The sequence below is a fragment of the Macadamia integrifolia genome, unplaced genomic scaffold, assembly GCF_013358625.1.
Source record: "Macadamia integrifolia cultivar HAES 741 unplaced genomic scaffold, SCU_Mint_v3 scaffold3358, whole genome shotgun sequence".
In the NCBI taxonomy this organism is placed as follows: Eukaryota; Viridiplantae; Streptophyta; class Magnoliopsida; order Proteales; family Proteaceae; genus Macadamia; species Macadamia integrifolia.
In genome coordinates, this window is record NW_024869427.1 from 5,075 (window position 1) to 18,462 (window position 13,388).

Below are 13,388 nucleotides of genomic sequence, written 5' to 3' on the forward strand. Positions count from 1 at the left end.
GCAACAATTTCTTTGCACCCACCACCTTTTCATCTACAGCAGCAACAAGTGGGTAGCAAAGACCATAGAATAGTAGCAGTAGTAGCATGAGGCAGCCCCAAAACACATGAACAACAACCTCCTATTCTTTCTTTTCGTTCTTCTTTTCCTCTTTTATTCCACCGTATGTACAGCAAAAGAATGGGAAAACAGAGGTGGTTTTGGGCTTTTAATGTTCAGCCCTAAGTGTCCTTGGGCCGTTTAGTTGAACCAGCACAATTACAAAATTAGTTCTAAAAATAATTTCTGAAAACTACTTTCAATACATAAACTATTTAAAATTTAATTCCTCTTGATAGACTCCACCATATACTGACCCATTAGGTGGATTTAGTCAGTATTATGGACTCTACATGTTAGGGGAGTACGAGGCTCAAGTGTTTAGGGATGTGGGTCCCACACAAAAAAGCAGATTTTCCTGCATTCTGCTAGCCAAATTGGCAAGCCGGTTGGATAGAACCTCTCCAACTAGTTATGCCCAGTCTCTCTTTTGCTGTCTAACTTCTGCCCAAATTTTACTCACCTTATGTGGGACCCTTTTTGCTATTATGGGCACTCCCCAACCCCCTTCAAAACCTTTATTTAAATTATTAATTCATTTTCTCTCACATACTCCATTAATTTATTATTTCTTTCCACCAAATATTCTTCTTCATAAAATTTCATCTCTAAGAGTGGGGATTATGAAATCAGAGTGTTACAGTAAAGGTGGATTTGTTGAATTTATGGGCTTAATTAATTATTCGAATTGATTAAATGGGGGAGAGTCGAGTTGTATGAACCGGTTCGATCTACTCTCAAGTTTAGAGATATGCTGACCCAACCCATAGTGATTTAGGATTTTGGGTGCAGGACAATATTATAAATACTAGTCTTTGGGTCCCTGCAGCCATTATTCACTCTTTCTCACTTTATCACTAAAGTGAGAGAACCAATGAGGTCTAAGGGGTTGTAGAAGATCCATAACTAAGAGAGAGGAAAAAGTTGAAGAACGGTGTTGGTCATCTTCAACATACTAGGTGAAAGGTGCAAATCGATCTTCTATAATCTGATCCGTTTATTCATGTTTTAATTTGATATCATATTATAGTTGTCTATATAAGAATCAATTAGGGTTTAATGTAAAACCCTAAATAGATCTAACAAATTGTATCAGAGTCAACCTATACAAAGCTATAATCAATTGGTAGAGCATGAATATCTTGATTTATGATTTCGTGAACCAGTGGGTTTGTGGAAATCTTTCATTGAAATTACCTTAAAACTTGATTTATTTTTCTCATACCATAATGTTTGCCAAGATGATAATATAAATATATATATATATATATAGAGGAATGGAATCAGTTTTGTTTTTGTTCTTCTTTAAAAACCACCTTTTAAGTGATTTAGGATTGTGGTTTCGAAATCCACATCGGCTTTTGCAAACGTTACCTTTTGAAAAGGTAAGTATTGCTTGTGGCTGGCATCTGGTCTAAGTAAATCAAAAAAAAAAAAAAAAAAAAAAAAGGTGGAATTGCAATCCACATTTTGCAGGTTTTTGTTTCAAAAACTAATCTTTTTGCAATCTGGTTTTTGAATCCACAATGTGGATTCAGTTTTTGGTTTTTTGTTTTAAAAAAAAAATCCTGCAAACTGAGTGCAAGAATGACGGCAGGATGAAGAGGAAAAGAAAAAGAAGAAGAGAACGTTAATGTTTAGGGTTTTGATATTATTATAACAAAGCTTTATTTTCATAACCTTTAATTCTTAGATAAAGTTTGGGTTCATGTATGATTTTTTGTTGGGCTGGACCTATGATTTCTTTTAAAGTAAAACTTAATGGGGTCTAAGTAAATTTCTTAGGCTATGTTTGGCTGTAAGAGGAATTAAGGGGAAGGGAAATGAAATTTTCATACTTAAAAAAGAAATATATGTAATCATTACCATGTGACTTTAACATTAACTTCAAATCATTTCATATTAGGTTATAAAATTTCACTTCACTTTGCATTCAAAACCCTTTGCTATAATATGTAAAATAAAAATTTTATGTAAAATATATCATTACTAAATATGGTTAAAAAATTCATTAATTTATACAATCACGTGAGATAATGATTATAAACATTTCTTTCTAAAGTATAAAAATTTCCCTTTCTTTCCCTTTAAATTCTCATTGCAACCAAATGGAGCCTAAATGAACTTATTAGATTTCTTTTAATTAGATCTAATGGGCCAGATCTGAATTAGAACTTAAACTAGAAATAACGGACTCAAACTTAACATCTCTATTATGTAAAGAGTTGTGGGCTTAGTCCATAGTCATGATCTAGTAAACAAAAAAAAAAAAAAAAAAAAAAACCCCAATGTTGAAAAGCACTTCTGCCCTCAGTTTAAAAGGTCATGGGTTTTAAAAGTCTTAAGTTATTTTGGGCTTGCATTTAAAAGGTCATGAATTTAAAAGATCTTAAGTTATTTTGGACTTGCTTTTAAAAGGTCATGGATTTTAAAAGGTCTTAAGTTACTTGGCTTATAAGTTCACATGAGGAAGGTGTGACTTTAAGTTGAACTGGATTGAACCGATCCAAATCGTCATATCCAATACCCGAGAACTAAATCTTTGATTATAGTTTGGGTCTAGTGAATTTTTCTTTAGGAAAATTGTTAGTGGATAAAGTAAAAGATTTCTATACTTATTTTAAAAAAATATATATCTATATATATACCTTAAGATCTGTTTGTTTAATTCTTCAATAAAATGTGACTTAAGGGCCTGTTTGTTTGGGTCTTGTAAGATAAGGGCTTGGTTATTTAACTTTTATTTGAATAATAACTTAAGAACTTGTTTGGATTCTGATGGTATTTTATTTTTAATTTAAACTGCAAATGTCATTTCAATGGCCGTTTTAAAGTCAAATTGAAATTAGTCTTTTGCATTGGATTCATTGTTTCGGGCCACATTTAATTATCTAATTTTTTCTATGTCATGTTTATATATAAAAAAAAATTATATTATATTTGTATTTAGTTATAGAACCAAGAAGCAATTGATTAATGTTTTGAAATTTGACTGTGTTATTGATCACCATGAGATTGTAAAGAATTTTATCACTTGAAATTGTCTAATTTAGTAATGGTCAGTCTTCACATAATATCTAATGAGGTTTTTCAGATTTGAATAAATTCTATTTAAGAGTCTCAAGGTCTTGTGGATAATAAAATTACGTTGGTCATCATGATATCATTTTATCATGTACTTGGGATATTGTGGATAAATATTTGACTGGTCGAATCAGTGAGAGAATGAAATTATGTACTCTGAAATGTTATTTATGGTTCAATCAATGGGTGGATGTTCAATATACTAGGTTGATTTTAATACAAGAAAAATAAGACCTATATTTTGTGTTACATAACTATTTTGGAATAGCTATAGTGTTTTATCTTTGTTCTATAGCGGTTTCATAATTGTATTTCTGTTTATACATGTTTCTGCACTAGTTTATCATTACCATGATATTGAAAAATCATTAATGAATGACGTAAGCATAAAATTAATGACATGTTGTGCTTGCATGTCATATTTGAAACACCCTATGATGAATAAATATATTGAAATTAAACTGGGTATAAGCTTCTACACATGATTGGTTGTATAATGCATTTATAGGGAACAATGAAAGGGTGAGGTGGAATCCACCAAAGTGGCATATTTTATTATTTTATAGTTTTTCCAAGGGTAGTAAAATATGTGACATTTGCCCAAAAGTGATGTCACCAAAGTTAAAGAAAATAACGGTAACCTATAAGGTTTATAAGCCCAAAGGTGAGGGGACTGTGAAAGTTATTGCTCTTATCACGGTAAATGTGGATTTGCAAAAGGGTCAGTGCATTCTTAGCCCAAAGGATAGGAATGTAGTTATGGTTGTGACTCATGTATGGTTTTATATCCTAGTAACACATTTAAATGTATGTTCTTATACATAGATATATCTTTAATGGGGAACACATAATAAGATTGAGTGAAATCCACCAAAGTGATACATTCAATTCTATTGTGTCTTTCTCCACAGTAAAGGTGGCATTTCTCAAATGTGATGTCATCAAAGTTTGTGGACATTCAATTTAATTGTGTATTTCTTGATAGTAAAGATGACATTTTTCCAAATGTGATGTCATCACATGTTAAAAAATGAAATTGACTTAGGAATTCTTTTGCCCAAAGGTAATTGAATTTTTTAAAATTTATGTATTTTTCACAGTTAATACCAGAAATAAGAGGACCAGTGAATCCCTATCCTAAATGATAGGGATACAGTTTTAGTTACAACTCTGAGTCACTGACAGGATGTTGACATGCTTCTTATAAAGACTTTTCTAGTAGGAGTATGCAAAGATCATGTTTCTAATATGAATATTATTGAGTTTTGAAATCCTTGGTTAGTGGAAGCTTTGTTTCTTATTCATTACTTGTTTATGTTTTGAAACTTTAACCCATATGTTTTAGGGCACAGTTGGATAGATTATATAATTATGTTATTCATTTGCTTTTAGCATTTATTTTATGTAAAGTTATTTTATCATCAATTTCTTTGTTGATTCCTTTATGACTTCATTTGATCATGGTTTATAGGCAATAATTACCTCAGTTAAAGGTAATATTTTTTCACAGTTTAAAAGGTAATATTTGTCACAATTTAAAGGTAATATTTTTACTATAGTTTAAAGGGCAGTTGTCACAGTTTAAAAGGTAATATTTGTCACAGTTTATAAGCAAAAAATCACAGTTAGATATTAACCCCAGATTAAAGGAGATTTGCCATAGTAAAAGTTAATATCATAGTTAAGGGCCTACATAGAATGACAACACTGTTATTTAAAGATATGTCGATATTTTCATATTAATATCTCACATAGATTCGTGTTGAGAAATTTACTTATGTTTGTAATAACAGAAAATTGTATGCCTTATAATGAGGTGTATCTTCTGTTGTTGTTCAATATGGGTGGTTTTTCAACTTAATCACAGTAAGAGTGCTTAATGTAATGAGATTCTTTAGCCACACCAATTTAAAAGATATCCTTATAATTAATATAGCTCAAGTGGGAGATTGTTGGATTTATGGGCTTAATTAATTATTCGGGTTGATTAAATAAGGGAGAGTGGAGTTGCATGAACCAGTTTGGTTCATTCTCAAGTTTAAGGATATGCTGGCCCAATCCATAGTAGTTTAAGGTTTTGGGAGCAAGACAGTATTATAAATACTAGGTTTTGGGTCCCTATAGCCATTATTCACTCTTCCCCATTTTACCACTAAAGTGAGAGAACCAAGGTGGCCTAAGGAACTGTAGAAGATCTATAACCAAGAGAGGGAAAAAAGTTGAATAACAACGTTGGTCATCTTCAACATACTAGGTGAAAGGTACAAATCAATCATCTATAATCTGATAAATTTATTCATGCTTTAATTTGATATCGTATTCTAATTGTCTGTATGAGAATCAATTAGGGTCTGATGTGAAACCCTAAATAGATCTAACAGATTTCATTAGCGAAGTGAAGCTTATAAGCAATGTTCATCATCAAAATGTTGTCTGTCTTCTTGGGTGTTGTAGCAAAGGCTCGGAATTGCTACTTGAATACATGGCACAACACTTTTTATAAATTATTATTTGGTAATATCATCTACTTCATCTTATAATAAAATACTTGCAATTGGAATTCTTTTTAGTGTTTAGTAATGTTTTTGCGTTTGGCTCAACAAAGTTATTGGTTATGGTCACTACAAGAAAAAGGGGTATTTGCGACACTTTTTTAGAGACAGACATATTTTCTGTCTCATAAATTAATCATTCGAGACATATATAAATTCGTCGCTAAATTTTGATTATTTGAGACAAAGATTATACCGTCGCAATATTGGAGACGGATTATTTCCATTGCTATTGTGCTGTCCCTATATATCTAACAATTGGGACAAAAAACTTACCGTCTCAATTTTTGAGACAGACATTTCCGTCCCAACGGTGATTGAATTTTATATCTATTAAGACAGACAGTTTTTCCATCTCTAAATGGACAATTAAAGACAGAAATAATTTTGTCCCTAGTTATGTAGCAATTGAGACAGATTTTAACCATCCCATGTTTAGGGACGGATTATTTTCTATCTAAAGTATTACGAATTGGGACAGTTTATACTCCATCGCTACTGCTCACATATTTTGCTATGAATTGAATTTTATATCTATTATGACAGATAGTTTTCCGTCTCTAAATCGAAGTATAAAGACATAAATGATGTTGTCCCTACGTATGTAGCAATTGAGACAGATTGTAACCGTCCCATGTTTAGGGACGGATTATATTCTGTCTCAAGTATTATGAATTGGGACGGTTTATTCTCCATCGCTGCTACTGCTCACATATTTCAAAATACTTAGCCAACCGCGCTTTTCCATATTTTGACCAGACTCTGGAATTATATGAAGGGGAAAATCAACGCCGCTGCTCGCATACTGCTTTTCCAAAATCAAAGCCGATGCTCGCATACCTGCTTGTCATATTTCAACCGAGGTTTTCCAAAATCGAAAACCTAACAGTGCAATAATTTCACACCTTCACTCACTGGTTTCCCACGAAGTGAGCAACCGTTGTAAATCTCTAAGAAATTCGATCGTCTTCCTTCCCAAAACTGAAACCCAAAGTTAGGTACGCTATTTTCCTCTCCTACTTCTCTTTATTATGATTTTTCTTGTATTTCGATCTATTCCTTATCATTAAATCCAGTCATATTTCAACTGAGCTTTTTCAAAATCGAAGACCTAACAGTGCAACCTTTGCGCCTTCACTCACTGGTTTCCCACGAAGTGAGAGCGACCGTTGTAAATCTCCAAGAAACTCGATCATCTTCTTTTCCAAAAGCTGAAACCCAAACTCAGGTACGCTATTTTCCTCTCTCACTTCTCTTTATTATGATTTTTCTTGTATTTCGATCTTTTCATTATCATTAAATCCAGTCATATTTCAACCGAGCTTTTTCAAAATCAAAGATCTAACAATGCAACCTTTCCGCCTTCATTCCCTAGTTTCCCATGAAGTGAGAGCAACCGTTGTCAAGAACAGAAGAAACTTGATCATCTTTCTTCCCAAAAGCTGAAACCCTAAGTCAGGTACGCTATTTTCCTCTCTCACTTCTCTTTATTACGATTTTTCTTGTATTTTGATCTATTTCTTACTATTAAATCAGCATAAGAGAGGAATCCACGGAAATGGTGGAGTTCCTGTCTCTTACCATGATCAATGTAGTGTTTCTTATTATGTTTGGATGAGTATTCTTGCTTCTTTTTTTTTTTTAAATCTTTCTTTACACCTATGAGCAGCGTGGTTTATGAGAGGAATCCACGGAAGTGGCCGTTTAATGCTTTCCCAAATTTCAGAATGAATTCAATACCCATATCCAGAACTAATTCATATAATACAACGGTGAGTAACATATTAGAGCTTGAATTAGAAATTAAATTGATCCATTATTTGTGCTGCAGTTCCAGAGATTGAATGGTTTAAAAATTTATGATTATGATGGTTGATCATGGAACAGTTTGCATCATATAATAACATAAAAAACTTAGAATTTACAGATCAATGACTGGGACAGGATTAGGAGTGTATGTATTAGGAATTAAGTAGAGGATATGTGCTGCAGTCTATTTTATTTTTCCCTGTTTTTAGGGATATTTAGGCCAGATTTGATGATGATTGAATTTTCAGTTTTTTAATCATAGATGATAATTGAGGCTTCCACCCCTTACTCTGTAAAATAGATTCCCACTATCTCATATGATGTGCTTTTTTTCCCCTATTTGAAATAGGTGCAAATGAGAATCCATGTGGCTAACTCTATTTAGTTGGATAGGTTGAGTTGGAGGAGGTGTTGCTTGTTAGCCATGTGTAAATATGGGTAAATAGACTCTCTATTGAACAACTGAATTTTCTTGCAATGGTGAAGGAAGAATCCCATGCTCATGGTCATCAGTATCATTAAATGATCAAGGGAAATTAACTAGCTTTGTTTGACTTCCGCCGTTGCAGGTTCTTTGTGATTCATCCGCCGTTGCAATTTTCCACCTTCGGTAATCGGCTACCCTTTTGATTCTCTTTTCCGCCGTTGCAGGTTCCATTTTGATGCTCTGTTAGCATAAGTAATAAATAATTATTATTTATTCTCATCCTTTGTTTTCTTCTTCTACCTTTCTTCTACCTTTAGATATCTAGCTTGCTCGTCGGATTAGGGGTGAGCGTGCTTGAAATGTGTCTATTTGATCAACTAGTGAATGACTTAATGGCACTGTACAGTGAAGGGTTATGTGGCCTAGGTTTTTGAAAGTGGGGTTTTAATCGGTGGGGGAGATATCTTTTCTTGCTAATTTTATGAGCTCAATGAAATTTCCGATTTTGAGATAAGTACTCTTTTTTTTTTTTTTTTTTTTGGAGAAAGTTCTATTAGATCCAGGAAAACAAACCTTAAAGAGCAGGGTAACAGGCAAAAAGAAGATATAACCACTAGAATAACTCACATCTCTCATCTAATATTTGGAAATGTTAATTTGTTTGTAATTTCTTTTTTTGCTTCCCTTCATTTCCTCTGCCATTGTAGATTAAATGATGAGCTTAATTTCAAGTCTTGAAAGCTCAATAGTGGCTTCTGAAGAAACACTCTGTAACTCTAGTTATATGAATATGAAGCATTCAATTATGTTTCTAGAAATGAAAACTCAGTTATTCAAATGGCTTTGTAAAGGCGTTCAGTGGTTATTTCCTTTTGATTCCAAAACTTGGTCTTTACTGTAGTATAGAGAGAATTTTGACTTGTTTATTGACGACTCTTGTAGATAGTCTCCTAATATGTTCTTAATTTATGTGTTAGCATAGATGTTCCTAATATGTTCTTAATCAGGGAGGTAGGGATGGTGAGATCCTCCTCCTCCTCCTCCTCCTCCTCTCTCTCTTACCAGACCCCAATGTGACCAATACTGTCTGTATTACTTGTAGAATTTAATTGGAACAGAGATAGAGGATTTGGGTAGCTGACACAAGTAGTTGGGATAAGGCTTAGTTGACTTGATCATTAGTTGATGTTGAGTTTTTAATCTTATAAAATGAAATGTCGGATCAGCAAATATTGTGATCGACCACAAACATGATCTGTGCCATGTCTTAACTTCTAATAACCTCTACTTCCAGGTTTCTACATTCACTCCCCCTTCCTTTCCACGATGGCCCTTTGTGCAGCCATAACTCTGATTAATGCATTTGTGGATTTTGGGTTCCTTAGTACTTTCACTTAGCATTGAACTTTGTGATAGTTTCACAACGTGAGTTTTCTGAAAGTCAGAAAAGTAAGTTGTTTCAATTGATCAAATAATACCAAAAATCCAAACCAAGCATTTGTATGTTAGCTTTGTTTCTGATGAAGGTAACTTTCATTCAGATTCATAAGCTTTTGTCTTGTAGTTGCTATGAATTGTGGTTCAAGCTACTTTCCATATATTTTATCGAATTTGATTACTGAGAAAATTTACTTTCTAACTTGCTATGACCAAATTAATTTTACTGAAAACTACTTGTCTCCTTTTCTTCATGTCTAAAATTTCATGTTTCACTTCTCCTAACAGGATAGGTAATTGATATTTGACAGATCATATTATTATGTCAGTTATATGCAAGCTTTACTTTGTGTATATAACCTCAGGAACTGGAATTATTTTCCTTCAAGGCAGGAAGGAGCAGCATTTTTCCCAACTTCGGCTGCTGCAGGCCTTGGAGATTGGCTTGGAGGCTTCTTGTATTCATCTGGACAGCAGGCTAATGAAGCTGTTCAGGACCAGCTGTCAGCACTCGATCAGTGTTACCAGGTTAAATTTTGTGTTAGTTATATTTGCATTTAATATTGGAAGATCAAATGATCAATACATAGTGCTCTGACTGTTTGTTGTTTATTCATTTTCCCAGTTTAGTGGTTATCTTTGGGGCAGGGCTTGTCACCAGCCTGTCCTCTTGTACATTAAGTGTATTACCACTTACCCTTGGTTACATCGGTAAGCATTATTTGACCCTGAAATCTGATTGCAGTGTGTTTTCATTTCTTTTTTCATGGTCCATGCTGATTTGAGGTATTGTTGGAAATCATCCAGGAGCTTTTGGCTCTGGGAAAAGCCGAGCTGAGGTAACAACTCTCATTAACAAATTTGACCGCTTTTCATATTCTTTCTGTAGTCTTAGACTCCTAGTTTCCCCTGTGTTTTTCCTGCTTACTGAGTTTCTCAGAGAAAACTATCATTTCCATCTTTAGTCAGGCTAATTAAACCCTTCAACCAAACTAATGCTTTTGGTAGATTGTTGGGGATTCAGTTGCATTCTCATTGGGCTACCTGTGGCTGCCTTTGTCCTGGCTGTCATCATGGGCTTGAATCTTCTGGAGGTAATTAGCCATTCGGACATAATTAGGGATTATTTTTGTTGTTGACTCATTATGTTCTCCATTTTTATTTTATTTTTTGGTTGATTTCCAATGATTATTTTAAATATTTTGGAGAAATTGAAATTTAAGCAAACATTGTTCTCTATTTTAGTATGAAATTGTTTTAAAGAATCTTCATCCATCATTTTCGGATGGTATTTTCTGGTGGAAATCTCTGATTTCTCTGCCCACAAAGGAGTAACTTTCTACTAGCAAAGTAACAAGTCATAAGACAGTTTTGAGTTATGGCCTTTGAGACAGTAAAGGTGCAATTACTGATTTATCACCTTATTGAAAGTCTAGAAATTATTTGTGTCTTCATGTATACACCTATATATTTCTCTGAAATTTCCTAAATGATATTGACGGTCTATTTTTGAATTTCAGTTAAAATACCATCCTGTTTGATTTTATTCTAGTCACTGTGACTAGTTTTATAAGGTTCATGTTGGTGGCTATTGGTGCAGATTATTGAAATACAGCTTCCCTCATTATTCAACAATTTCGACCCCCGTGCTGCTGCAGCTAACTTCCCTTCAAGTAATTCACCCTTCCTTGATTGGAAGTTTCCTTAGGAAGAACTACTTCCATTCCTTAAAGAGGGAAAAAAAACAGAGAATTGAATTGAAATGCTAACTTCTGTTTTCCCCCTCAACTCATAATTCTTTAGATTAAGATGTAAAAGTTGTTTGGGTCTCACAGTTGGCTTTCAGTCCCAAACGTTTCATTCCTTCTTACACCTATGGTGTGAGCTTCTACCTCAGCACGATTTGACATCAATGAGGACAGAATTAATTACACAGTATCCACCAAAACATATATGTATGTGTTGTCTGTCTTCTGCCTCTCCTTACAACTAAAAAACACTCTCTCTCTCTCTCTCTCTCTCTCTCCTTGATAGCCATCCACTTTTCTCATATTATAATTTCCAAAACACCCAAACTTAGGAAGTATTTAAATGTGAATATGACTAGACTATACCAAAATGGGCTTGTTCCAAAACTGAAGCTACAAATTTTATATAAAAAATCTTTAAAATGGTAATGTACTTGAACAATTAATTCCTTGTGTACTCTTACACCTTCCACTTGTATAATCAAATCAACCCCATTTTTAGGTTACTCCAAACATTTTACTATCTACAAACAACATTATTATCAAATTAGATGGTATTAAGTGGGTGTTAGTTGCAGTTAATATTTCACGCATGCATTCCTCTTTATCATAAATTACTATTATTATTTTTTTTAAATTGTTTTTCTGTTTACCAGTATATAAGAGGTTGTTGGGTGAATATGAGTGAGATTCTGATTTCAAAGAAAATCTGGGTAAGATGCATTTGAAGTTTTGAACTGAACATTAATAGGAACTAGTCGTTAGAAGGAATATCCGTACATCCTTCATTGAATTAAATTTTGGTTTGACTTTAACTGTGGAGCTCTTTTAAGACAAGAAATATAGCTTCTCTGTCATTGTTGTGCATATGCATTCCCAATGATTATAAATATCTTGGTGTGCGTAATTATCGAATAGCCATTTCAGGACCCAGCAAGAGAGACTTTACTTTTTTCTCTCGCATCCCCAGTTGGAAGGTTCAAAGTCTCAGCCCTTCCAAGTCCTTTTCTGTGGAACACCGAGGATCAGCCCAGATTGAATTTTATTACGGTAGTATCTCAGCCCTGCCAGTTCATCCTGTTGTACTGGTTCAAGAATACTTATTTTAAATACTAACATAATTTTTATCTTTGTTGCAGTCCATAATGGAGTTTATAGTTCTAGTTTCAAACCAAATTACACATCAGGTGATTTGATGGTCTGCAAACAGCATTCTATTCATCCTTCACTAGAAACAACCATGACAAAAATATTAGCTAATTATTTGTGGAAATGTTCCAATTTGCAGCGTAGATAAGAACAACGAACCAATAATAAAGTTTGGAGGGAAGAGGTTGCTGCTAAGGGGAGCTTTGATGATGGATTGGGCATAGACAACCACTTGGATTGTATGTTTAGAATAATTTCTCTGAAATATTAGTTTTATTTGATGATTATGTAAATATTAAGTCTTTGTATGGATTTCTTTCATGTTAATGCTTTTGGATGATATAATTATTAACTGTTGTCTAGTTAGATCTAGTAATGTGTAACCTAGTAATGTGTAAGAACAAGATCGAAGTATATTATTCATGCCGGGAAAATGAAATTTTTTTTTTCCTACATGATCTTTAGAGACGGATTTTTTCCGTCTCTAAAAGCATAAAGCTTTTCTTATTTGTAACGGAAATTATATGTCTTTATAAGGTGGAGACATTATTTAAGACAGAAAAATTTTGTCCCAAATGATAAAGTATGTAAAAAAGCTTTTACTAATTGAGACGGAAGTAATCTGTCTCTATAAGGAGGAAACTATTAAGGACAGTAAAAATCTGTCTCAAATGATAAACACCTTTCTTATTTGAGACAACAGTTATCTGTCTCTATAAGGATGAAACTATTAAAGACAGTAAAAATCTGTCTCAAATGATAAACACATTTCTTATTTGAGACGGCAGTTATCTATCTCTATAAGACAAAAATTTGTTGTCCCCAATGACATAGTTTTTTAATAGTTTACGACGGTAAGTAAGGGTGGCAAATAATCCTTTAGTTATCGAGACAGAAATATACTGTCGCTAAGTTATCTGGCCAACACAATATTTGCGACAGATTTTTCCATCGCTTTAGTTTCTATTTGCAACGGTTAGTTTCCGCCTCAAAATCTGTCGCAATTAACCACTTAAGTCTCTTAAATTATGCGACGGCCGTTGTAACGACAGTTTTGGGACGGAAATTTATATTGTCCCTAAT

General features: G+C 33.4%; 1 protein-coding gene across 11 annotated transcripts; it reads left to right on the top strand.

Annotated features, from left to right (window-relative positions):
• The first annotated feature begins 949 nt into the window (after positions 1-949).
• LOC122068035 lies at positions 950-12,657 on the top strand. 11 transcript variants are annotated; one of them, XM_042631863.1, is made up of 12 exons: positions 964-1,065; positions 6,495-6,733; positions 6,845-6,963; positions 7,111-7,194; positions 8,114-8,195; positions 9,802-9,936; positions 10,034-10,119; positions 10,216-10,247; positions 10,433-10,502; positions 12,084-12,206; positions 12,296-12,343; positions 12,445-12,657. In XM_042631863.1, exons 6-12 carry the CDS (start codon positions 9,890-9,892, stop codon positions 12,447-12,449), a joined length of 411 nt encoding a protein of 136 aa, XP_042487797.1. In that variant the 5' UTR covers positions 964-1,065; positions 6,495-6,733; positions 6,845-6,963; positions 7,111-7,194; positions 8,114-8,195; positions 9,802-9,889; the 3' UTR covers positions 12,450-12,657. The 11 variants fall into 11 exon arrangements, with proteins under 11 accessions (XP_042487802.1, XP_042487801.1, XP_042487800.1 ...); XM_042631860.1 differs by having other exon boundaries at positions 8,114-8,154; positions 9,774-9,936; XM_042631858.1 differs by having other exon boundaries at positions 8,114-8,154.
• The last annotated feature ends 731 nt before the right edge of the window (positions 12,658-13,388 follow it).

Bases quoted from the DNA above. Each gene is read 5' to 3' on its own strand.
- LOC122068035 (XM_042631868.1), top strand. From the start codon at position 9,890: ATGAAGCTGTTCAGGACCAGCTGTCAGCACTCGATCAGTGTTACCAG. The intron at 9,937-10,033 runs GTTAAATTTTGT...TCATTTTCCCAG, and splicing joins CACTCGATCAGTGTTACCAG to TTTAGTGGTTATCTTTGGGG. The intron at 10,120-10,215 runs GTAAGCATTATT...GAAATCATCCAG, and splicing joins ACTTACCCTTGGTTACATCG to GAGCTTTTGGCTCTGGGAAA.